Source organism: Pholcus phalangioides, unplaced genomic scaffold (genome assembly GCF_987345545.1).
Source record: "Pholcus phalangioides strain wild (caught in Gottingen) unplaced genomic scaffold, Ppha-v1.0 ptg000012l_1, whole genome shotgun sequence".
In the NCBI taxonomy this organism is placed as follows: Eukaryota; Metazoa; Arthropoda; class Arachnida; order Araneae; family Pholcidae; genus Pholcus; species Pholcus phalangioides.
In genome coordinates, this window is record NW_028301605.1 from 11,810,694 (window position 1) to 11,836,710 (window position 26,017).

The following is a 26,017-nucleotide window of genomic DNA, read 5'->3' on the forward strand; positions in this document are numbered from 1 at the left end:
TTATCGCCCGGGCTACCTCGCCTCCCCTTTTTTTTTACAGTGCAAAATTTAGGACCTCTCATTGGCATGGTTTCACGCCATCTACTCAGAAAAACATTTCATTTTCTTTGCAATGTGCATTGCAAGTAACAATCCTTTTACAAGGGAAAAATGTGAAGTGTGAGATCATTTTGCCACCATGGGTAAAAATTCAACTAGAGGTCGCTACACCATGATGACATGATCATGAGAAATTTTGGTTAAATATTTATATAGTTAAGTTTTTATAGTATGTTTAGTATGTTAATATTTGAATCTTTTTCCCCTAAGGTATGATATTTAAATTTTATAACAGTGTTATTTGTTTTTTTATTTTAATCCAAAAAAAAAAAAAAATCATGTTGTTGTAAATATTCATGCAACTTCAAAATTTTGTTCATCACCTTGACTGTGGATTATAGCTCACATCCCAGGTTGTTTTGGTTGAACATGATGAGAATGAAGACATTGTACAAGGCTTTTGTGCTTTTCTTTTGGGTATATGCATTGAATTTAATGATAGTTCCATGCATGGTGTTGTGGAACCTAATTATTCAAAGTATGTTCACACTTCTTTCATTTCGATTTGAAAAGCATGTTTGACAAAACCTCCTTCGTAATTGAAGTGAATGTTTATGAATATAAATGATAACTTGCGCTTGAAAAATTTTGAATAGACTTTTAATTCTAGTGAGTATCTAATGTTGAGGGATTGCTCCTTATATACAGCTTTTTCATTTGAAGTATATCGATATTCACTTAATTATTTAATTTGGGTTCCCTAGTTTTTTAAATTACTTTAATTGATATACAGATGCATATTTTTTGAAAACTAAATTAAATATCTCGCTGTTTTTTAGGGAAGCTCTCTGCCAACTTATAGAGAAAAGGATTGGACTGGAATCGTTTTTGGCAAAGCTGAATGGTGTGTCAAAGAGCGAACACTACAGCAGATCGGTTCAGAATCCATATCCAAAGTTCCAACAAGCTAGTGATGTTCTTTTTGATTATGAATTCTGCAGACTCTTCAAGTCTCTAGAAGGTATGTCTGCTTGCTTGCATTTTTTTTCTCTCATCACACTACATTCTAGGCTGGGTTCTTTGAAATAAAATGGTTAACTTTTTTTTTTTCCAAGTCCCCTTGTGCCTTTAAGATAAAGGCCACAGACTGCTTCCGGGAATACAAAATACAGCCGGCTGTTTCAAATGATAAAGCTGTTCAATAGCCAATACATATCAACAGTCGCCGCATACAGCCACTGTGGTGGGCGAATAGTCATCATGACAGACTTGCATCGCAGGGACCCGGGTTCGAGCCCCTCTGTTGCCACAATAGTGGTAGACTGAAGTTGGTTTTCTTTGGTTCTCTCCCAACTTCGAGGCGCAAATATGAGACGATCTCCCCATTAAAAAGTCTCGCCACAGAGAACAACAGACCTACAAAAAGTACAAGTATTCAGTCATTACACTTCACTTCTGAAATATAGATGGCATCACTGAAAAATCAGGCACAACACTAGATACACACACAGACTGTTAGGTAGACAGTAGGAATAAACAAATAGCCACTCCTTATATAGAGAATAAATACTTATACAGAGGATAAATAGCCACTCAACAAATAGAGGATAAATAGCCACTCAACAAATAGAGGATAAATACTTATCTTCTATTTTAAAATCATTTTTAGATTGAAAATACAGCTATGTGTTTATACTCTCAGAGTTGCCTGCATTTTTAATTACCCCAGGACTTGAGCATTTTTTAGCAACCATATTGCAGTCTGGAAAGGTAGCCGCTGTGTGCATATGTGCTGGACTCTCGTCCTGAGGATCCTGGTTTGAAACCATTGACAGAACAGTGGTGGTCGGCTGAAGTTGGTTCTCTGCTGTGTTTTTCAGCTTTGAGGCACTAATGTGAGCAAGTCTCACATTTGGAACAAATCTCTCCGCAGAGAGCAGGCAGACCTACAACACGATACTGACACAACATAAGAATTCAAGCATATCCATCTTTACTTCAGAAAATGGAAGACAGATGGCAGAATGAAAACATGGAACAAATGCCATTTGACAACATAAATACATTAGAGCCACACCATTTAGAACACACACATTCCGACATGTGCTGATTCATTATTAGAAATTCCATAAAGGAATGTGTATGAGGTGCATGTACGGTTTAGTGGTAGTCTGGAAAGGTGTTCGTAATTTAGTGAGTGTTGAGCATACATAACTGTAATAAAAGATGTCTTTCTGTTCACAAACTGCTTGCACATTTTTTAAAAATAAGAAAACAGTGTACACACAAAGAATATGTGAGAAAAAAAATTATAACTTCACAAAAAACTGACAGGTTTCTTTTGCTTTTCTAACAATCTTTTTAAAGGCATAATCATCAAAGCAGTACAGCCAAAACCCTCTCTTCTGAATGGTCCAGAATCATCTATGACCCCAGAGCAGCAAAGAATGTTGCAGCAATACAAAGACTTGATCAGAGAACAGGTTAGTGTATCTTAAAAGCTATCCACCAAACATTTTTCTGCCTCCTATGAATTTTTTTCTCAGTTTGCCATAATGCCCTCCCGACAATATCCAGATATGCCAACATTGGCTTTAAGTTTGCCAGTAGTGGTGAATGTTCAGCTTTGCCATGGAGGGGGGATACCCCCCTAAGATAATATAACCATAGCACAATAAAAAATAATCTCAAAAATTTAATTTATTTAAAATATTAATTCAAAGCTCATTAAATACAGCACCTCAGTGGCACTGGAACCTAGAGGGCTCAGCCCACATGAGACCCCCGTTCCCCGAAGCAATGTTCCGAGGTTGCTGAGTCCCTTAATAATTCATGAATATTCAATGCAATCCCAACCTGCATATGCCCTTGTGGGTAGTATGAACGGACGTCTAGCAATGCAAGAACCCCTTCCATCCCTGTTTTCTTCGTATCAGAGCACCTACGGCCAAACATTCTTTAACCAACACAAGTTCTGCAAGCTGGACCATACACTATGGACTATGCAAATGAAGCCAGGTCCAAGCCCCCCTTGCTGAACCTGTTTTTAGCCTACAGCATGGGACGGTTCTGACGGAAAACAGGTTTTTTTTGTGTTTGGGCATCAAGTAGATCGGCAGGTTTAGATGCCGCTTTAAAGATTGCCTTCTGCGCACAGACAAAACAGATCGGCTCCGAGTTTGTCTTCTCTTGAACTCTCACACATGCGTATACGAATTCCTCATTACAGTAAAGATCAATGCAATTTTATAAAAGTAATAATAAAAATTAGAAACAAACAGTAAACACCACAAGAAACTCAGACCTGATTTTTTAAAACAGATTTCCGTAGTATTGAGTCTCCTGTAGCTCTGTAGTTCATTGCAGCTGTTCGTAGAAACTACGGACAATTCGTAGCAGTTGGCAACTCTGAATATCTAATAAAAATAATATATTATTTACAGGATTTGCAGCTTCAAGAACTGAGGAATAAGCTTTCAGAAACAAGCAGTGAATATGAAAAGTCAAAGGCTCAGTTTGAAGATCTCTCCAGTACCGTCCAACAACTTCGGGACCAGAATGCTTTGTTGAAAGCACAGAAAGGTAGGTGATGATTTTTTTTGTGCTATTAACCCTAGATAACTAAACATTTATCTAATAGACTACTGAGTAACACTGGTTTAAGTTTAGTTATCTTGGGTTAACACTTAACAAAATTGGACAGGTTGTAACTTTTACAGTGTGAATCACTTTTCAATAGTTCTAAGTCAAGTCTAGAAATGTAATCTAGTAGTGCTAAACTATGTTGAAAGGAAAAAATGAACTAAGTCACAACTTCAATAGTTTGCCACTAGATTGCGGAATCTTAAAATTTTGAACTCTGACAAAAGCCCATCCAATTATTTTTTTTTGTCATGTCTATAGTTTGTGATAGAAACCCATTCATTTACCATTATAGGACTTTTAATTTCTAGAAAAATATTATACAGACAGACATATACACAGGCAAGTCTATCTTAACAGGTTTAGAGGCAGGCCTAAGCATTTTCTGGAACTTCTAATATTATTTTAGTTTATATCAAGACAAATTAAAAAAATATATATTGTAAGCATATATGTATTAATGAAAATCTTCCCTAGATTAATAGCCATTGTTATACTTAGGGCACTTTCCTGAGCCCTATCAGCTTATTTATAGTGCTTATAACACAAGCCCATGCAAGACAGTTTTGCAAGAGTATTTGCACAAGCAGGGATATCAAAGTGAAGCTCCTCTGCTCTTTCTCTTTTGCCATTCTGAAAATACTTGAGCCTTTGATATAAAATTAATCAATATACAATAATATAAATAAGTTAATCTGCTCTTCATTTTTGAAAATAATCGAGTCTAGCGTGAGGGAGATAGCTACGAAACAAATCATTTTGAGTTTACATTCTCATTTGTTATGGCAAAGTTTGATCTGATTGCAAGTGTTTATGGAACAAGTTAAAACTAGAAACCTTGAAAACTGAAGTTCCTCTGTATTGAGAATAATTTTTTTTTCCTAATTCTTGTCCTAATTTTTTAGCTACGAGAGGTAAGTTTATTTCCTATTTTTGTAATGTGATAATGCATATTATGTATTTGAAAATCTCAGTACATGACAAACATCTATAATGAAAAACAAAAACAAAACAGGTTAGTTTTATTCATGAATATATGTATATATTTTTGTAAATGTACCACAATTTTTGTTCATAGTTATGAACTTATATTTTTTGCACAAATTTCAGCTGCAGTTTCTGGTAGCTCTAATGTAAATCAAGATGTTGCCCAACTCAAAGAGGAAATTGAGGGGCTTCAATCTCAGCTTAAACTCAAACAGAAAGAGTTGGATGAAAAAGATGAAAAATTGAATCAGCTTGTAAGTATGAATTATTTCATTGTGAATATTTCATTGATTGTACAGGTTTTTCTGTCTTATAAATTAAATTTTGCTTTGATTGAATTATGGTATTGTATCTAATTCAAATATAATTTTTAAATGTCATTGAGGAGTTTTCTAAATGCGTGCTCACTAAACTGGGACTACCAGCCTTACATTTAGTCAAACTATCTTGGCATTCATAGTGGACAGCCTGGACTCTTCATGTGATATTTGAGTTAAAAATTTTTGATTATGCTGTTGTAATGAGGCCATCAGTTTGGGATAGTCCATTCATGGGGCATGGTATCTCTGGTCGGCAAGACACTAGCATACTTGCCTACAGTAAAAAATAATACTAAGAGATGTGTCCAGTGTTCCATACTCACCCAGTCCTTGTAGCAGTAGAAATTCCATGGAGGAATTTTTACGGTTTGCAAGTAAAGTTAAGTAGTAATTCTTGTTGCGTAATTTTCTTCGTGTAGAGGTATGACAAAATGATCTCAGAGCATATTGCTACTGAAAGAAGTTGCACCAGCCTCTCTGCAAGAGATACGAAAGAAAAATTGTCTACCACTGCAATTTGGGATCAAGATAGATTGTGATCCTGGGCTCTTTAGTCCTTTTGTGCTGAAAGTAATAGCAATGCAACAGAAAATGATTGCATATTCAAATTTTTAATGAGTGATTTATTTGATGCTCACTGTGCAATATCACTTTCCTTAAATTCCATTTGTAGGGTTAAGAGTAGTAATAGTAGTAATACTTTCCTACATACTTACTGGTCTACTTGTAAATGGTTGTATAATTTTTATGTCACTTACTGTAAACTGGAATGCTTGCACTAAAAAGTGCCACAGTCTTGGTTATTGGTGTACTACACGTTCTGGCACTGGGAATCAGAGCTGCCAATTTTCTGGATTTACCTCGAAAATGATAAATTGTATGACATTCTTAGGGCTTTTGGACGAATTCGTATTGCCGGTTTTCAATTATTTCCATCCACTTAAAAAGAATAAAAACTTCGAAAAGAGAGATGGGAATGTTGAATTTGCTGATTTGTGGCTGTTTTTTTTTTTTTTTTGATAAGAAAGAGAGCTCCCATTTCCACCACATAAAAAGATCTTGTGACATCGCACCTCCTAGATGCCAGACATGCTAGCCTGTGTGAAAGGTGGTCAAATCCATCTAAATCTATTAACATAAACAAACATGGCAGCCCGTTCATGTTGAAAACTTTTTGTACATACAAGTTCAGTCATAAAACTGCTGGTAAATGATTAAATCACCATTTTTTTCCATATATTACTCTGCTGACCATATTCCAGTGCAAATTACATACAAAAAAAATCATGATCTATATACACACAATTATACTGGTAAAGAAAGGGACATTGCCAGTTGTGGGCAAAGCCTTAATTCATTGCTGAAAATTGCTGATGGGCCTGAAATAGAGGGTGTCTATAAATTTTGATCAAATATAATGATTTCACAAAAAAAAAACCCTAAGGAGAGAAAATGTAAAGCAGTAGTGTCTGAGCCAGGGGTGCTATGGGTACTCAAGCACCCACAGAAATTTGTGGAATCGGTCTGTGCACCCCCCTTCCCTGAGAACTGATTCAAAAATTAAAATTTTTTACATTAAAATAAAGACGAGCACCCACAGCTGCATTCGATACACACTGGCGCAACTGATGTCCAGTAAATATAAAAAGTTCATGGATAGCATAATTGAAAAACTGGACATTTCTTTAGAATACTCAAACACCAAATGATAATGAAAAATACAGCTGTATTTCATAAAAAAATGTGGGTAATATGGTCACCTTATGCACTTCTTATTTTGCCTATGAAAAATTTTAAACATTCAAAGGTACGTTTGCTGGATTTTTATGTAAATTGCCTTATTTTCTTCGAAAGTTGCAAGGTTTTTACCTTCTGAAGGTTAGCAGCTCTGGAATCGTAATATGCTTTTGGGAAAAAAATGTGAAATTTTTATTACTTGTTTTCATATGTGCAATCAGATCATCAGGGCTGGACAAATCTAAAAAAAAAAAATCTAGGTGCCAAAAATATTTTTACCTGAAAGAAAAGGTTCAAAATAATGCTTGTTTTGACTTTTTCAGGACGTAGCAACCCTCTTTCATGTTGCAGATATGCTTTGACCTTTGAAGACCAGACACACACCGTTGCTATATATTCCAAACATTATGTGCTGCTCTCAGCCTGCAGTTTAGTAACTACACAAAGAAAATTTCAGGTGCCAATACCAAATTTTTCAGTCACCATGGCTACCTGGTGCTTGTCCCGCCCTGGATCTGACTATATATAATTCAACCTCAAATTTATGCTGGTTAGGCAGGCAGTTTTTGTAGATAAATGTAGCTGCCATCCATTGTAAGGTGGTCATAATCCATGAGTACTCAGCATATAATTCATTCAATTCAGTTCAGAAACATGACTTGTTTGATTTGAATACCTTCAAAGAATTCATTGTTTTCACTTTGTTCAAAAAGCCTTAAGGTGCCAGAAAAAAAAATTAAGGACTATCAAAAAACTCCTAATCTTGAAAACTTGTTCTTGTATGACTTGCATGAAAATTTTAGAGTGACAAGTCAACGTTTTAGAGTGCCAGTCAAAATGCCACGCAAGTGCTCTTTGTGATTAAGGAAACAAATTCTTGATTATCACTCGAAAGATTTCACTGAATTGGCTTCAAACCAATATCTTTTAAGCTTTAAAACATGTACAGGAGCATTATCCTGTTAAAAAAACTGTCTAAAAGTTACAAGAAGTGCCTCAAGAAATAGAAATTCTGTCAAAACTGTCTCTATATTCCTAAGATGTGGCTCTACCATTGCATAAGCCAGTAATATTTAAAATTGAGTCCATCTCTAAATTGATTTTCATTAAAGAAAACATCTTCATGCTACTAGACACTGTGAGATATATGCTGTTTGGTTGATTCATGTTGCTCTTATCTGTGCTGTTTTCTAAGGGAAGGTTTTCATTTGGTTTTGCATACTAGACATTTAATTTTTTTATCGCATTGGACACAGTTTGATGTGTGCAAGACAATAGTTGTATTCCTTCTGCAATTGCACCAAAATTTTTTTTCATGCAAAAACTGTGAATAATCATTTTTTTCTTGACGAATGGTAGGATAAAAAGCCTTGTTTTGTGCAATCTTTCAGTCCATAATTCATGGGCCCATTTGTGAAACTTTTACTACCAGTCTTCAATCTTTAAATTCTTCCCACTATTTCATGACCAGGCATCAAAGCTCTTTGAGAGCAAGTATGTTTCATTTTCAGTGTTCAATAAATATGTTGCCTTTGGCATCTTCATTTCAGAAAAAAAAAGTGATTTCACAGTGCATGATTGATCGAAACAGTCTCATCACATATATGAGAAAAATGTAAATTTCTTCCTTTAATGTCAGGGAAACCGATGCATGTTTTTATACTTTTTTTTCCAGGTTTCGATCTTTAAGTGCCAGGCATCACCTTAAAATTCTAGTTCTGATCTTTACTATAAATTCAACTTTTTTCTGAAAAATGCAGCATTCATCACAAATTATTTTTAGTAGGAAATGTTTAGTTTCACTTGCAGTTGTCACTCTAATATTTTTATGCACCTACAAGCAGAAGTTTTCAAGATATAGTAATATTTCGGTTGTCTTCAAACTTTTTATTTGATATTTAGGATTTTTTATTGCATTGTAAAATCAGATCCTACTTAAGATATTATGTATTAATGAAGCATAGCCTTGTATCATTATTGTTTAATATTATAGCTCCAGGAAAGTAGTGTGGAAGAATCTGGTAAAACTTCTCTTGCTTCAAATGAAATAGACCAGTCAGAAACTCTTGTTAAGATTCAAGAAGAATTGAAGGAATGGAAGGAAAAATCTGAAAAATTGGAAGAGGAATTCAAATCTTTGAAGACCAAAAGTGCTGTTGACATCCAGGTTTGTTAGTGAAATATTATGTGCATTCTTGATTATATTATTCTTTTTTCACTAAAACATTTCTAAAGTGATTCTGTGGATTTAATTCAACTTATGCAGATTCTACTGGATTTTAACCACTGACTTACAAGTGTAATCCTTTCGTAGTTATTCGTATCATAAAAAGCTTTGGATATCAGTCTTTCCCATTTAAAGTGATGGTATCTTTCTAACGCATTCTGCATCTTCACAATATTAATGCAGCTATAGAATTCAATTAATGTACAGTGTAATCCATGCAGAATGAAACATGAAATAAATCGATGTGCTTGCAATATAACAGGGTTGGTAAAAAAAACGTTTTTTTTTGTTTAAACCAGGTTTTTTTGTTTTAAATAGTAGTATTAACATTAAAAACAATGAAATTTCTGAAAAATCATTCAAACTTCTAATAATTAACTAAAATAAAATGTTTATTAATGTAATTAACACTATTCCCATGCTAATTAATAAATATTTATTGCATTTTAACAAAAACCAACTTTTGCAATTTAATTATTTTTGCTTAACTCAATGGATTACTGTGTGTTTGAAAATTCTTTTAATGTTATTATTAATCATATAATATATAAAGGTTTTTCTCCAGTTACTTTCAGTATACTTAATTGGGAAGCTATTTTGCAAAAAGTAATAAAAATTAGGTGAATATAATGTATTTAATGAAGCATAAATAATGCAGATTAATTAGCAACGATTTACGATATACACGGTGATTATAACTAAGGTTCTGATTTCAAAACACTGTAAAAAAAGAATGATTGTCAAAATGACTTGAAAATTGACATGAATATTGACACCGCCTGGAAGTCAAGTGGTTAGGGAACTAGCTTCTTACTGTGCAGGTCTGGGTTCGAATCCCAGTTCGTGCATGGATGTTTACTAACACTAACAAATTCCCTGGATGGATCATGCTGATCCCTTGGGAATACGTGAGGATCACGTTAAAAAAAAATATTCCTGAAAAAATGCAATTTTATTTGGTAAAGGGGAAAAAATACTTAAAAATGTAAAATTAATGACATCATCCAACATGTGGGAAATTTTCTCGCAGAATGGAAACGATAGCCAAAATGATACCTTAATTATAGCATTTCACGATTTCATAATTCATGGAAACATCACAAAAAACAAAGTAATTGAACAAATAACTACAACTTACTTAAGAAATGTTAAATATGTTGTCCACCGCGTGTTCTGGCTATGAGGTTGAAAGCACAAAAATTCTTGTTCAACTACAGAATCGGAGTATGCCATGGTCATAATGTGGATGTGCTTGCAATTCAGCTTTATTAAACCAAACGTGCCCCCCCCCCCCCCGTTAATATTCCTGATGAACTTCTAACATATAGGGAATGTGCTGGAGATTGCAATTCACCAAAGTTTGCTATCTGACCACTGTTTATAACATTTTGAGGTAACCCCACAGCCAGAAGGATGCAAGGTGCATCCTGTCAAAATGGGTCTTCAGCAGCTGCTTTGCTGGTGCCGTAATGATGTGGTTGCACAAAATAGATTTATACTGCTGGCCAAGTACAGCATCATCTACTTGCACATTTTGCACTTTTTTCTTTTGCGAAAGAAACTTCCATTGCTTCAGGAGTATCCATGCAAATTTTCAAGTCATTCCGATCAGTACTTATTGTATAGTTTTGGAATCAAAACTTAAATTATAATCACCCTGTATATAGCTGATTATTTTTCATAAATCTGTTACTACTATACAGTAGAACCTTCCTTGATTAAATGGGCTTAACAGTGTGTGTGTGAAAGTATAAAAAAAAACAACTATTGAATATTAAGACTGGGAGATATACAGTAGGAGATGTGCTACTTCTTATGGGAAAGAAAATGAAAATGTATGTGAGGTAATGTAACTACTAGTACACTAGTCTTTGTCCTTTAAGGACAGTTGGTGTCTTTATTGGATTATAGGACCACCTGGCCCTAGCATGATGGTGTCACTACTGTAGCTGCTTTTTGAAGGGAAAAAGAAACCCTGTGAGATAATACACCACTACATTTAGATGTGTGATGCAATCCTTATTCATGAATTTGCTAAAGATAGAGCATCAGAACGTAGCCAAAGGTTAGAAAATGTTGTAAGAATGAGAAATTTCGGCTTTTGTATATAACTTTAAATAACTAAGATACTTCATATGAAAAATATATATATATTCTGGCCACTTTTATGAGACTTTTTGAAAAAAACCACTTATAATATCTTATGTCATTTAAAGATATATCATCAGAATGTACCCTAAGGATATAAAATGTGGTAGAAATGAAACATTTTGGCTAATAATTAACCAATATGATATTTTTCAAGGAAAAAAATGATATTTAGGCAACTTTTATTTGATTTTTAAAAAAAAACCAAAGTGGTTTAAATGAAACAACCCTGCAATATAATATATTGTAATTCTAAGCAGGGGACGTATACACAGGATTGACCTTTGGAGGGGACACAAAAGGCTTTTAAAGGGACACAAAAATTTTCTTTCCAAGAAATTTTGAGTTACCATCCTTCAAAAATCATTTAAATTAAAAAATTTATTTTGATATTTAAATTTTTTTACTGAAATATTAATTTTTTTTATAATTTTTGGATGGCTGGGGGGGGGGGCACAGTATCCTCTTCATACATCTCTGATTGTACGTATATATTGTAATTGTGTGATAGTACACAGTGTAATAAGAAAGCAGCTCAAACTACATCAGATCCCCCAAAATATTTTTAAATCAAAAACTTTTTTCGCATACTTATCATGAATATCAGCCAAATATTTTCTTGCACATTAGGTACGTTATGTTTTTCACTCAAAACCTAGATTAGTTGTAAGTTTAGACATTCATATTTTGAGGTACCACTGCTTATTCATTAGTGATTTTCAGGTACATGGTTTGTACATTAATGCTAGATTAACACATGTTGCTTCTTTGAAGCTCATATTGCATACTCTTCTCTATTGTAATAATCAACGATGAAAAATCAATAATTTATTTTATTGTTTTGTATATGGCCCCTCGCCCCCTCATGCCAGAAACATGAATGTGCGAATTTCAGAAAATTGGGAAATGATGTTTGAATGTTTACTGTTCATCTATGAATTTCATTTTTCCAAAAAAAATTGTAACATGTTTTTTGTAACAGGGGTAACAAACGTTTTTGAATAGGGAAAACACATTCAAGTTTCCTGGCAAAATGTATATAGCAAAATAAGTTATTCAACCAGCTGATGAACCCAAAAAGTGGGGATTTGCACATTCATGTCTGGTATAAAGGGGACAATATGTATGCAAGTTTGGAAGCTCTTTTATATTTTTATTTCATTATTAATATTTATTTTGCAACTTTGTAGAACCTTCAAGAGGAGAAGGAAAAGTTGAGGACAGAAAATGAGAAATTAAGGAGTGAAAATGAACAAGCAACTTTATCTTACGACATATTGAAAAAAGAGCATGAGGAATTACTTGTTCTCCTGACTGAACATGGAGATAAATTAGATGATTACAGGAGGCGGCTGAAAGCTTTGGGAGAAACCGTGAGTTGAGATTCATATGATAGCCACTGTACAATTTCTTAAACCTATGTAAAGTTCATTTGATTTCCACTTTCTTCATGAAACTGCTTCTAATATGGAAGAAGCAGATAGTGATATGTTTTAGTGATATGTTTCTCTTAAAATTTCCAAGTTTGAGATCAGTTTTGCTTGCCCTGGGAGGGATTACATGAAAATATCTGTTCAAAAAAGCATGAAAAGATTATCAGTAAAGTAGGTAATGCTAAGCATTAGTTATGAGATGACATGCAAGGGAGGGGTAGGCGTCACATATGCATTTTCACCATGAAAATTTTGAGAACCACTGTTCTAGATCAAAAAGTTGGGAATTATGTTTAAGGGTTGTGTTTTTGATGTTGCAAGTATGAAGAACTGGTTTAACAGGTAAATAACACATGTACTATTTCATCATGTTAAATAAACTGTCAAAAACTGTGGTTTAAACCATCAAAAACCTGAATGAATGCTTTTGGATAATGCTTTGAACACAATAGGTATGAGAAACTTAATTTTTGCATATTACAATGTTTTATTTTCAAACACTAATTTATTACTATAATGAAAACAAAGTATTTGTTGTAATTTGAAATTTGGAATTTTTCGAAATACAAAGGGACTAGAACAGATAATATGAAATTTTTTGGTTCATTTTATCCAAACTACTGGTTACCCTTAGTGGTGAGAGTACTTGTACGGCCAACAAGAGACCCTGATTTGACTCTCTGTAGAGGCAGAGATGAGTTTTTTCCTTCCTTAAAAAAATGAACATCTAAAAAAATAAATATCTTCACAACATCCAGTTTTCTGTATATCTTGCATTAACAAGTGGAGAGCGACATCATGTCATATATAATTCAATTATTAAAGCTGTCAAAAACTTTTTGGAATATTGTCAAATAGTTTTTTTCTGATGATGAACCTGATATGATACAAAAAACTTTTATGTAGATTAAAGTGTTTATTATTTTGAATTATAATTGCTGAGTATAAAATATGATGTTTTAAATTTTCTTGGTCTGCCCAAAATTTTATTCCATATTGAAAATTCTCAAGTTTATTTATTCTCAAGATTACTAATTAGTCAATACCCTAATTAAACAGCTGGCAGGGCTTGATACTCAAAGAATTGTTTTGTACTTTTATCTTCAATTGGAAAAGCGTTGCATTAGAAATGCTAGTAAATATATACCACATCATAGTCAAACTTGGCTATTCTTACTTTTACACTAAGAATAAGTTACAGGAGCTTATTAAGCATCGTATACAATCGGCACTGCCAAATAACAGACATTTTAGTCCTACAATTTAATATTTTGGTTACTAGATATATTCTAATGTTATGCACGATAAGAGTATTGTTTAGTACAGTGATTATCTAGATAATTTAATAACAGAAATAAACAGTACATATGTGGAATAAAGCACTTTTTTAAACATCTATTTCTTAATTCATCTATTAAAAATTACAGCAGATTAGGGATGGGATGAATGGGGATGTTTTGGCCAAGTGGCGAATATTCGATGTCCAAATATCAATGTTCTTAAAATTTATCACAATTATAAGTAAAATTGGTGTTTTTAATTGAAAATTGAATTATTGGTGATTTTAAATGATTGATATAAAATTTTAATCATGCAATTTATCAATTAAATAGAAATAAAAAAACTGGTAATTGAAAGATTATTATTGCCATAATACTGACAAGCAAATTTAACGATGATGTATTGCATTTTGATTACAGGTTACATTTGATTGCATTACTTACAGAATCAATTTTTTTTCAACACTTGTTACAATTTTACATCTAATTAAGAAAATGTAAACTATTATTTATTTTCAACTAGTAATGCATCATAAAATTTCTGACATATTTTTCTTCTTCAGATGTTCTTTGCCTCTTTCAGTAGCTCAATACTTATCTTATCTAGGTGCATCCTTCAGCAGTTAGTGAACTTGTGTAATACACACACACACACATACATGTTCACTTCCACTTTATTGCAGTAGGAATCTAATTTCAGTTCCATGTTTTCCTTATCCTAGAAATTCACCCTGATATAACCTCTTTCATAGAAATGGATATACACCTCACAATAAATTTTTAATTTGTATGGAAAATTCTAATTAATATAATTTTTTAAAACACAGATGTTCTGTCGAATACCTTAGTATTATTCAATCAAACTAAATATTCAGCAAAAAAGCAGAATAGCAGCAGAATATTTGTCTCATCTCTCTACTTTGAATGTACATTCATCAGAGTAATGCAAGTAAGAAAAAAGAGGGGGAGGGGGATACGTGCTATTTTTTTGTGTGATGGTAATTTTCAAAAATGTTGCGATACTTAATGTTTAATGAACTAAGGTCTTAACATTTTGTCATACAAACCATCAGTTTAACACCAAAACATTGAGATATTAATTTCCATTGTACAAGAATGGGTAAATTTGAGTTGTTATACTGTTGAGAGATTGTTTCTATTTAAGGTGGTTAATTATTAGAATAAGCTATCTTTCATAGTGGTCAACTTTGAAATATCATTAAATTTGGATCAATACAAGAATTTTTTGGTGTCTCAACCAGTGCCGTAACTAGGCACCTGCCTAGTGTTGCACCCACACAAGGCACACTTGGGGGAACTAAATGCAAATTCTTGCACAGGAATGACTAGTTATGGTATATGTCTCAATTGTTCATGATATGTCAAAACTACGGAAAATTTGCTAGAAAAAAATAATGTGAGTCATTCGCAGAAACCCCTTCTTAATCTAATTGAGAGCCTATGCTTTTGTTAGGGAGTTATTAAACTCCTCTAGGATACATTCACTAAAGATCTTGGTGAAACATTGATGGAAATCAAGCTAAAAATATATAGATGTTAAGACATTGATTGACCTCTCAAAATTAATGCCACAATGAATAAATGTTTAATTTTTGTTAAAGCTGATCCCATAAAATTGTTTTTGTTTGTCAGATGTGAAGTTATTTTTTGGCCAGACAGTGTATTAAATTCAAACATATTACTTGTGATAGACAATTATGTGGATTGAAATCTTTCCAGGTGGAAGATGATGATGATGATGATAATTTGGACGATTTAATTGATGAAGAATGTGATCTGGCTGAAGTCAAATATCTAGAAGATGTTCACGATTCTCAACAAGATCCTTGACAGGTTCCGGTTTTAAGACTTATTATTGGAGGCGGCACATTGAGTTGAGCAGTTGCAGCTAAATGTTCATGCTGCTGTTCGGTGGATTCAGTTTCATTATTTTTATTATTCCTTTACGTTTTGATTCCTACATAATATGAAAATTTTTTTATAGTTTATTTTTAAGAAAATTAAAATTATGATATTTTGTTTTCACAAAATTTGGTAGGCTGCATGTGCATTCAACTGTGTTCAGGTAGGGATGGTTTATTCGGGATGAGAACAAACATGGGATATCTAAATTTTGACAGCAGTGCTGTTATCACAACAGTCTTTATGGATGCTTTTGTTCCTTTTTTTAGAAGAGAGAAAGCATCAGATGTTTGTATTATTGTACAGTTAATGTAATAAAGAGTTTCCCCCTTCAATTTTTGTCTCTATGAGGTGCTTGAAAGAACATTTTTTTTATAGGTGGCAACTGGTGTTGTACGATTTGAACCAATGTTTCCAAAATATCACAAATAGAAGAAAAAAGGTGGGGAAAATGTTCATTTGACTACAAAGTATTGTTAAAAAAATATTAAAAATTATGAAAAGTATACAGATCCTAAAAAAATATAGTATTGTAAAAAATATATTTTTGTTTTGAAATGTAAAGTTATTTTAAAATTTGAAAAATGATCTGGGGACAGCCAGGAGAAGGAAATTTCCTCAAGAAACAAAAAATTTTTCAAGCAAATTAAAAAAAAAAATTATCAATTGATCTATTGATTCATTCTATCGACTTTTAACCACACATTGTGATATAACCACACATTTTAATATCCACATTGGCATATTTTTTGTCTGATAATTATGATCATTCATAATTAGCCATAGCTAACCCTAACGATCAAAGTAATCTGATAGTGATTCATATATAGAGATCAACATATTCGAACATTGGCCGAGTCAACTGGGTCGGCCAGTTCACAAACCGGTCAATTTCAGGCTTTGACAGTGACATATATAAAGTAATTTCAAACTTTTTGTTCTCTAAAGAATAATCACTGAGTTTCAAATTGATGGCAAAGACATTCAGACAGTTCTCCAATGGTTTGAAGATCACTCAAAATAATTCTATGCTACTGGAATAAAAAAAATTTGTGATTAAATCAGAAAAATGAGTGGACAAAACATGGCAAGCAATAGCGCAGATAATTTTAGTTTCTCATAAGTTGTCCAGAAATCAGACAGAAACTGGAAGAATTCTCTCGTCATATGATGTATATGTAAAATCATTCTCTCACAAAACTAGACAAAAAATGAAAAAAATTATCAAAAAACAATTTTTTTCAAGACGCCATTTTGAATGTCAAACAAAAAAATAAAATCTTAGGGACACTTCTTTACCTGCTGATGAATTAAATACAGTCATTAATGAAGTTTGTTAAAATATTCACGATGAAAAAAATTAATTTAAATTTAACAATGTTAAAAGAGAGATCTAACGCAAATATTTTGCCTGTTTCAGCTCATAACTTGATATAAATGATTGACAATCAGAACATCTTCCATCTATTTTGGTAGCTCAATTTACAACTTGGACAAGCAATGATAGTCCAAACAGTTTTCTTGTCAATTGAAATTTTTTTGTATTTCTTGTTCCTTTTCGTCAAGTTTGTGTGGGACAACAAATCTCTAATTTGTCTTTGTTTTCCTAGAGCATGATATGCACTTTCAAAGCAGTCTTTTAGATGGAACATTACGGCAGCTTGATGTTGTGACCAAGAAATCTGAATATTTTTTATTTTTGTCCCCCCTAACTTATGATCAAACCTTCCTTCTAGTTACCTTATGCCAGGAGAAAGACATTTTCATGTTTTGCAACAATGATAAAAGAAACTAAGCACATTGCAAACATGTGCTTTTCAGAAATAATAGATGTCTGAACGGGAACACATGGTTAAAGTGAAAATAATTTTCAATTACCGTATATACTCGTGTATAAGCAGAGTTTTTTTGTAGAAAAATTTGTTCAAGTGGAAGGGTCGGCTTATACTCGGGTCAGTTTTTGATGAGAAAATATCGACCCCCGCAATCAGTAGTCATTTTTGTAGCAGTGTTCGATAAACTGGCATTATTGGTATGGGATATTGTACTCTAATATAAAATATATACATGAAGGTATGTAAAAAATACATTAAACAGGTAAAAAAACAAGAGGGTGCGTGGCCTGATCAGAGAGAAACCGAACGAGTAAACTATCAGAATAAGCATTAAAAGCGAGCTTAATAAGACATCCTAATACTTCTGTTGAATGTTTTTGGAATTGTTTCATCCATGGATGTTTTGTGGAACCTTTCTCCAGTTCATGATGTTCTGTGACTTTCTTGTGGATCTCTGACTGAAGATGTTCAACTACCACACACACAGTTTTAATTTTTCTTTAAAATCCACTCAAATTCCTTCAGCTATGGGTACCATACCATTTCGAGAGTGTTTTTTGGATATATACTCGTATTCGTAGTATATGTTACACACTTCGTTTATTTCCCGTCGGTCAAACATGCATTGTTTCTTAGTAGCCATTTCAGATCTAGTTTCATTCCTTGGCACCACTCATCTCCATCTGATTTTTGCAGCTCCTGTGATACAGTTTGAAGACAACTAGAAGTAACAGGGGTCGATACAATTGAAACAACCTTGTTGGTTGATTGGTTCTGTAGATTTTGTTCTGATGACTTAGATTTATTTTTGAAAAAAGATGAAATTTTTTGGCATTTGGAAGCACAGTCTACAAAATCTGCAGATCGCTTTTTTTTATATCGTTCGGATAATGGCATTATTCTAGAGTCAGAGTTATCATTCTTTAATCCTGTGAATACTTACTCCATACGATGGATGGTATTGCGCCTTGTCGGGGGGAGAACAGTGGGACTTACCAAGAGAGCATTAGAAACTATGAATACAGTATATCAGGGTTCAAAGTATGGGTTGCGATCCTCTGGGGTGGGGATAATAAGATAATTTCCAGAATAAAAATATGTTTGACAAAATATTAATTTTGATCAAGGAAACTAGTGGCTGAGGTCATTTGAGGATCCACCAACAATAGATATTGTTAGGGGGCTGTTGCTGCCCCCCCCCAATAACTTAAGGAAAAAAACCCTTTTTGTGTACGCGATTGAGTCTCGTATATACGGGACGACCAGCAACTTTTAGCCCCCCACCCCCCAATGTTTTCTTCACGTCTGTGCCTCTGCCCGTGGCCACAGACAGCTCTGAAGAATTAAATCTTTCAGGTAAAATATGGGGAAGGGGAAATGTGACTATTTTCAAAATGCAGCATGACCCGGGGTTCCATATCCGTTAGTAGTGAGATCCGTACATACTATGATTTTTAAATGTATGTATATATATAAGTGAGCTGTAATTCTCATCTAAGTATCGGACCCCAAAACATCACTTTGCCCAATGTTGAGACGGTCATGCATAATTCCCCCCCCCCCTTCAAAAAAATGAAGCTTACTGAACTCTAACCCAGGGTAGTTGTGGACTCAGGGTGAAGCGTCGGGAAGATCGGTTTAGCTTGTAAGTTCACTGCATCACCCAGTTTTGAACAGATATATTTTTCCGATACAATTTGTTTCTTGTGGAAGGGATGGTTACCCACTTTCTGGAAATAATAGACATCCAGATCATCGATAGCGTATGCCTTAAAACATGCTAACCCATGACCCTCGGAGTCATCTCACGTGGCCCAGGACGAATAACAAAGCCACACAAGTGGCCCATGAACAATCATCAAATCATTTAAGTGGGACACATTTCCAGATTACTTCAGTGGCTTGCAGCACATTTGCAGATCATTCAAGCTGCCAACAGCATATATCCAGATCAGCTAAGTGACCCCAAGCACATTTCCAAATCACTTGAGCGACCTGCAGCAAACCCCCAGTTCACTTAAGTGGCATGTAGTTCAGTTGCAGATTATATACTGTAAGTGACTGGAGGCACATTTACAGATCATTTGAGTCGCTCGCAGCACACAGATCACTTAATGGTCTGTGTTACATTAACACTTTAAGTGGCTCAATGCATATTTTATAGATTATTTTAGTGGCGCTCTTGACACTTTTCCAGGCCACTCAAGTGGCCCGATGCGCACTTTCAGATCATCTCCAAGTGACTTGCGGCACATTTCCAGATGACTCAGAGGGCTTGCGGCACACTTTCAGACCACCTGAATGACTCACGGTACATTTCAACTTAACTGAACCTTTTGAAGAGTGCGGGGCTACTTTTATTGATTTGAGAACGTGTCGCGGGCCACTTAATTAAGTGATCTAGAACAGCGCCACAGGTTACAAGTGTGATCTGTGAATGTGCCGCGAGCCACTTGAGTGATACCAGTAAGCCACATAGGTAACCTTTGACCCACGGTAAACACTTGGCCCGTGCGGACCAAATGTGGTCCTGGGGGTTCTGTTGCGGCCTGTTCCTCTAAAACCTAATTTTGTAAAAATGAACCAAGCTGCACATTCACAGATCGCTTAAGTGACCCGTAAGATGAATATTATGCATTCCCTATATTCAATTCTGCTTTAATATAGACATTAAATACCTTTTTGTCACCAATACAAAAATTTAGCAAATTCAATGCCTAGTCAAGGTTTCCCAATGTGGACAATAAAAATTTATAAATAGACAGAACTCTTAATATCTTTACGACGTCCAAATTACCCATAAACTCACAGAAGTCAAAATTTATGACAAAAACAAATCAAAAAAATAATGCTCCTGCATTTATTCCATCAGCTTCAAAGAAAACTCATCCCTAGAAAAGAAAAACAAAAATCCAAATTTTTTTTCAAAAGTCATAAGAACCACGAGGACCAAATGAACAGTGGATTCCTTCTGAATGTTTTGATAAAAGAGAATGTGGCTGCTGGTGAAGTAATTTCTTTATCCTGGATTTTTGATAATATATTACTTGGTCCAACTTCCATTTCTGATGGTCTTGCCCGTATTTGAAAAAAAAAAAAACCACTTCAGCATCCATATTCATACTAGATACAAATATAAAAAAAATTACTTTTGATTTTAAACCAGGGCTGGACAAATCGACATGGGCAACTTAAAAACAATGGTATTAGCATCCAAAATTTTCTTTGTGTAGTTAATTACAGATTGAGAGCAACCCAAAATATTTGGAATTCACAAGTGTGTATACCAACATGATGAAACGTCACGTCCTGAAGTGTTTAAAACTCCTTTAATTTTATTGTTCATACACGATACACAATGTACACCTTGTTTATTTTCAAGTAAGAGATCAGCTGGTATTTAGAATCGAATTTTAAAAGCCATAGCCAACGCTAATAATGACCATTGCCTTCTGATATCAGGAAATTACTCAGGTTTGTTCTTCAAATCAACACAATTTATGCTTTGTTGTTAACCGAATATTTATTAAATAAAAATTATGTACGCCACTCAAGATTACATGGTTAAAAGTTACATCTTCCCTAGAAAACCCAGATACTCCCAAGTTCATTCCCAGTATCAAAATACATGTTCTAGCACATTAGGGTATAAGGCTATTTAAATATTAAACCAGCGGATACTCAAAAATCATGACCATACTAGAAAATAATGTATGCATTATCTTGTAAATATAATTTTTTTGGCTATGATCATGTTACCTCAACTTACCAGGATCCCTATAAATGACACTACCCACAATTCAAGGTTAGCCCCCCCCCCCCCGGAACTCTTGTTATAACCAAACCACTTGCAGACATGCCAACACTTTTGGAATCCAGAAATACATATTCTCCGAAGGGGGGGGGGGGGAACACAGACCCAATAAAAAAAATTTTGGTTCATTTCTTATCGATTAAGAAAAAACTCCAACCCCCTTGCCAGCAGGTTCTGCACAGCCTCTGAGCATTCCCCCGATAAATGATTGTGGATAAACTTCGACAAAATTTATCACGGCTGCACTCTATGGGTATTTTCCCTAACAAAAACGGTAGTCATTGACATCACGACATGAAAGCTTGCAGAAAATCTAATTTTCAGGAAAAATCTTAACAAATCCAGAGCAGGAAGAAAGGTGAAAAATCTGGAATCTCCTACCTAAATCCAGAGTTCGCAGGTCTGCACTTTGTGTTGATCTCATAAAATTTGTAGAAAATTTCTCACCTCTCATATGTTATACATGAACTATTTTCTTTAAATGTTGTCTAAATTTATTATTCGAAACAATGGCATGCAGAAAGTACTATAGTTTAATAGAATAATACCAAAATGTTACAAATTGAATATTAACCTTATAACAATGAAAAACAGAATAAAAATTCTTCCCACTATAAACACCAGCAGACTATAAAAAACCCATTAATCAGACTTGAAATGTGATATTATACAAGCACAATTATCTGGCCATACAAAAATATGACCTATAATAAGGTTTTATGGTATACAATTTCTCCAGCTATCTGAACACTAACTTGAAACATAATTCAACCAGGTCCTCTTCCAAATAAGACATGTTTTCAAAATCAAAGAAAATCTTTGTTAAAAATTGTCAAATTAATACAAAACCTTATCACTATAGCACACATTACCCCCAAACAAAATATATTGAAAAGGTCTTGATGACACACAAATAGTGGACTGTACTTGAATGGTTTCAGCTCATGAAAGCAGAACTCTGGCTCACTTAGAAATTCAACATTTAATTATAAAGAGAACTTAATGTGAAACGGTTCCCGGAGGAATGCTACAGACAGGTGCACACCTGTACTCACACAGAAAAAACTAAAAAAACAAACAAAAGGAAAAACACAAACAAGCAACTACATGGATGCTAAGGAGATGCTGCCATCTATGAAACAAAACTCAAGCAACAACCTGGGCTCTAACATCCCGCCTAGCATTGAAATGTCAATTTCAATCAATATCACAACACATCAAAAAACATCAGCCCCAGACTCTGAAGGGGACGGTCGTGTTTTTGCTCGCTCCGACTAGGGAGCCATTTCTTTTTTCATTGCAGGTCCAGACATGGCCAGGACTAAAAAGAAGCCGAGGCAAGCCGCAGCAAAGCCAGCGCCTGCTGCATCACGAATCTTTTGATAAGTGTTCAATTGCATGGCGAAAATTCTTCACGGAAGTGGACTGTACTCGGCGGGACTACAAACTTCGCTCCAGAGAGGAGACAGCGAATGACCCCCATCTCCAGAGCCAGGCCGTGATTCTTCTCATAGACGTCGCGACGAGCATCAGCTCTAGGATCACCACCGAGATCCGATGTGAGCTTGAACGACAATTCTTGGAAATTGTTCAATCTCATCGAACATCGTCCTATGAGAACGACGTCGTGGTCAGGCTAAAGGATCTCGAGGGAACCTCTTGTCTTCTCTACGAGGACGAACCTCCAAGCGAAATCCTCCCGGATCAGGCCTTGCCAAATCCGCCCGAGGTCACCTCTACTTTCAGATCTCAATGTCCGGGTGCTAACACACAGACACCCGAGGTAATCCCTGCCAAAGAACCGCCGCCTCTTCCGGACGCTGAATCTTCCTCCCAACCCTTGGAGCCACGAGACAAGCCCGTCCCGTATGCTTCCCCTGAAGGACGTATGGCTTCCACCCAACCAGACAGAGAACCAACGATCCCGACTCAGGACACGCCCGTTCAGCCCAAGATCCCTGACACGTCGCCCATTGGTCCAGCAGCCTCCAACAGCCAACCAGAGCAAGGCTCCGAGGCCTGGTCAATCATGATTGACAGCAAGGGAAATTGGTTCGGCATAGACGCTCATCTATCCGGAATTTGCACAGAACATTTCTCTGCGACCATAATAGATGGTCTGATCAAAATTTCTTTTCAGGAAAAAAAAGACTTTCTGGCGGCAAAAGACTGGCTACACAACGAAGGGCTCACGCCCAAGCCAAAAGAAAAACGCTCCGGCATTTTTTCAGTGCTCATCAGAGGTCTCGAGAAATCTGCCAAAGCTACCGACATAAAGACGGCCCTTGAAACCCTAGGTTTCACTACCAGGAAAGCTGAACTCTTTCGCAAGGCAAACCCAACCAAACCGGGTGTTTGGAGAGTAACGCTCCCCAAAACAGAAGAGAACAGAAAAATTCTGCAATTAAAAAAAATTCACCATCTGGACATTTCTGTGGAGCGACACATCCGGAACTTCCACTCCTTCCAGTGTCACCGGTGCCTCGGGTTCTCGCATTTTGCGGCGACCTGCACACTTCCATATAGATGCGTTAAGTGCACGGACTCCCATGAACCGAGAAAATGCCTCAGGGTGCCGGGAACCGACTCGCCGGTGTGCGTGCTATGCTCCGGACCGCACCCAGCCAATTTCAAGAAATGTCCCGTCTTTCTTGAAATTTCGGGGAAAAAAAGACTGAAAAATCCATGGCTCAAGGAGGAAAAAACATCCTTCCCTCTCTTTCCTTTTACAGGAGTAGCCGACAATCGTCCAAGTCTGTACTCCCGGCGAAGGTCCTGACCAAATTCGACAACTATCTGAAGGACAGAACTACATCTCTGCCCACGGCCACTACCAGGGGACCCCCCGGACTTAGGTCAACGGGGCCTCCCGCGTCCAGACCTCCGACAGCAAACTCCAGCCGAACCGTCTCACCAGCCCGCCCGAGAGGTGAATCAAGGTCGCTTGGAGAAGTAATTGATGACTTCACCTCCATCGTTGGCAACATGGCAGCCAACAACATTATGGACGGACTTGCTCTTGATGAACTACGCTCGTTTTTCCAGCAAGCGGAGCAACTGAAAAAAAGATGGACGCTGGAGATAACTTAGGCCTATTCTGAGTTATCTATCTTCCTTTATTTTCCTGGTATCCTCTTTCCAAAAATCAAAAATCTCTTCAAAAAAAACTTTATAATTCAAAAAAAAAAAAAAAAAAATCTTTCCATTTTTTAACTAACATTTATTTTACTTCTTAACACTTTTCCCTATCGTCTAGGAACTTTGCCTTCCCATATTTTTTCTTTTCAGATCCTGGATAGCAGAGAGGTCCAGCCAATCCCAGGGCTCGAACGAAGCGGTCCAATCATCGAGGTCCAGTCTCTCCGGCTTTCTTCCACAGCTATACTTCTTCACTAAAACGACTAACCCATTGGGGTTGTGACGGCATTACTCAACTCCGGAATTAATTTTATTAATTTCGAGATATGGATCCACTCTTCCAAATTCATCTCAGCGCATATTCCTGTCGCATTGTCTTCTAAAGCTTCTCCCCCAGCACTATTGTGCACCACTGCAAAAAATTACGAAAATTTAAATTTCATTAGCGGATTCGACCTAACTTTGACCATGGCCCTTGGGTCAGGAAATTTATTTCTTGGCCCATTGACATTTAGCTGCCAGGCCTTTCGTAAGCCGCTGTAATAGCCCTGAGGGCAGGACTCGGCGTGAAAATCCTTGCATTCCGCATCACAACACATAAATGAAATGAATAGGTACAAATCATATCAGGGATATTGCTCTTGGAATGGAAGGGGACAAATTTTAGAGACGCTTCTCTTTATGACACCATTCTTTGTCTTGACCAACACTACTTGCACCTTTTGATCACAGCTTGAATGCGACCCAGTCTCCTACTACAAGAGGGGCAGTGATCTTCCTTAAGGACAACATCACCTTGTTTCACAATGTCTTTTTTTTTCTTTTTTTTTTAAATAATAATAACGTGATCCACACGTATTCCCAAGGGATCAGCATGATCCGTCCAGGGAATTTGTTAGTGTTAGTAAACATCCATGCCCGAACCGGGATTCGAACCCAGACCTGCACAGTGAGAAGCTAGTTCCCTAACCACTCGACTGCCAGGCGGCAGCACCACTTGTTTCTCTGCTGCAGTGTGTTCAAGTAGTCCCTATGCCATCTCTTCTGCACGAACTTGGTTGTGCGTTGCCAACGATTCAGACGATTTTCATTCACATCAATCAGGTCTGGCTCTGGAATAGTTTGGATGGGACGACCGCCCAGGAAATGACCCGGTGTTATAGCCTCCAGATCAGATGACATCGGTGAAATAAGTCGCTAAAAAAGTGACCTGGGCCCAAAAATAGGTAATAAAAGTGACCAGCTTCTAAAAAAGTGACCCGTGCCGAGCCCCGTATATACAAGAAACAAGAGAAGGTTGGTCATCTATACTCACTAATGAATCATTCTGCAGGCTCATCCGCTACTGGCTGCTCCTGCATCTGCTGCTGGCTGCTCCAGTTCATTGTCTATAGGAAGTTGACCACCTTGAAATAGGATGACCATGTTGTTGATGGGTGTTGCTAGCTGACGAGATCTATTCAGTAGATGGTCATACCCTAGAGATTTCATAGA

At 35.7% G+C, this 26,017-nt stretch overlaps 1 protein-coding gene and 1 long non-coding RNA gene across 2 annotated transcripts in view; one reads left to right on the forward strand and one right to left on the reverse strand.

Annotated features, from left to right (window-relative positions):
* The window catches only part of p115 (General vesicular transport factor p115), a 38,034-nt gene extending 21,963 nt beyond the window's left edge, over window positions 1–16,071 (forward strand). Inside the window, exons 14-21 of the mRNA XM_089240196.1 lie at window positions 441–577; window positions 879–1,060; window positions 2,407–2,522; window positions 3,483–3,621; window positions 4,792–4,922; window positions 8,719–8,892; window positions 12,291–12,473; window positions 15,554–16,071. Of these exons, the coding sequence (XP_089096322.1) occupies window positions 441–577; window positions 879–1,060; window positions 2,407–2,522; window positions 3,483–3,621; window positions 4,792–4,922; window positions 8,719–8,892; window positions 12,291–12,473; window positions 15,554–15,664 (1,173 nt within the window). The 3' untranslated portion in view covers window positions 15,665–16,071. The remainder of the gene's footprint in view (window positions 1–440; window positions 578–878; window positions 1,061–2,406; window positions 2,523–3,482; window positions 3,622–4,791; window positions 4,923–8,718; window positions 8,893–12,290; window positions 12,474–15,553) is intronic.
* Window positions 16,072–20,408: 4,337 nt separating this feature from the next.
* On the reverse strand, window positions 20,409–22,568 carry LOC149079587 (uncharacterized). Its single transcript, XR_016193675.1, has 2 exons — window positions 22,235–22,568; window positions 20,409–20,644 (listed from the first exon to the last, which is right to left on the reverse strand). It is a non-coding gene; the product is annotated as an uncharacterized LOC149079587 (long non-coding RNA).
* Between the last annotated feature and the right edge of the window lie 3,449 nt (window positions 22,569–26,017).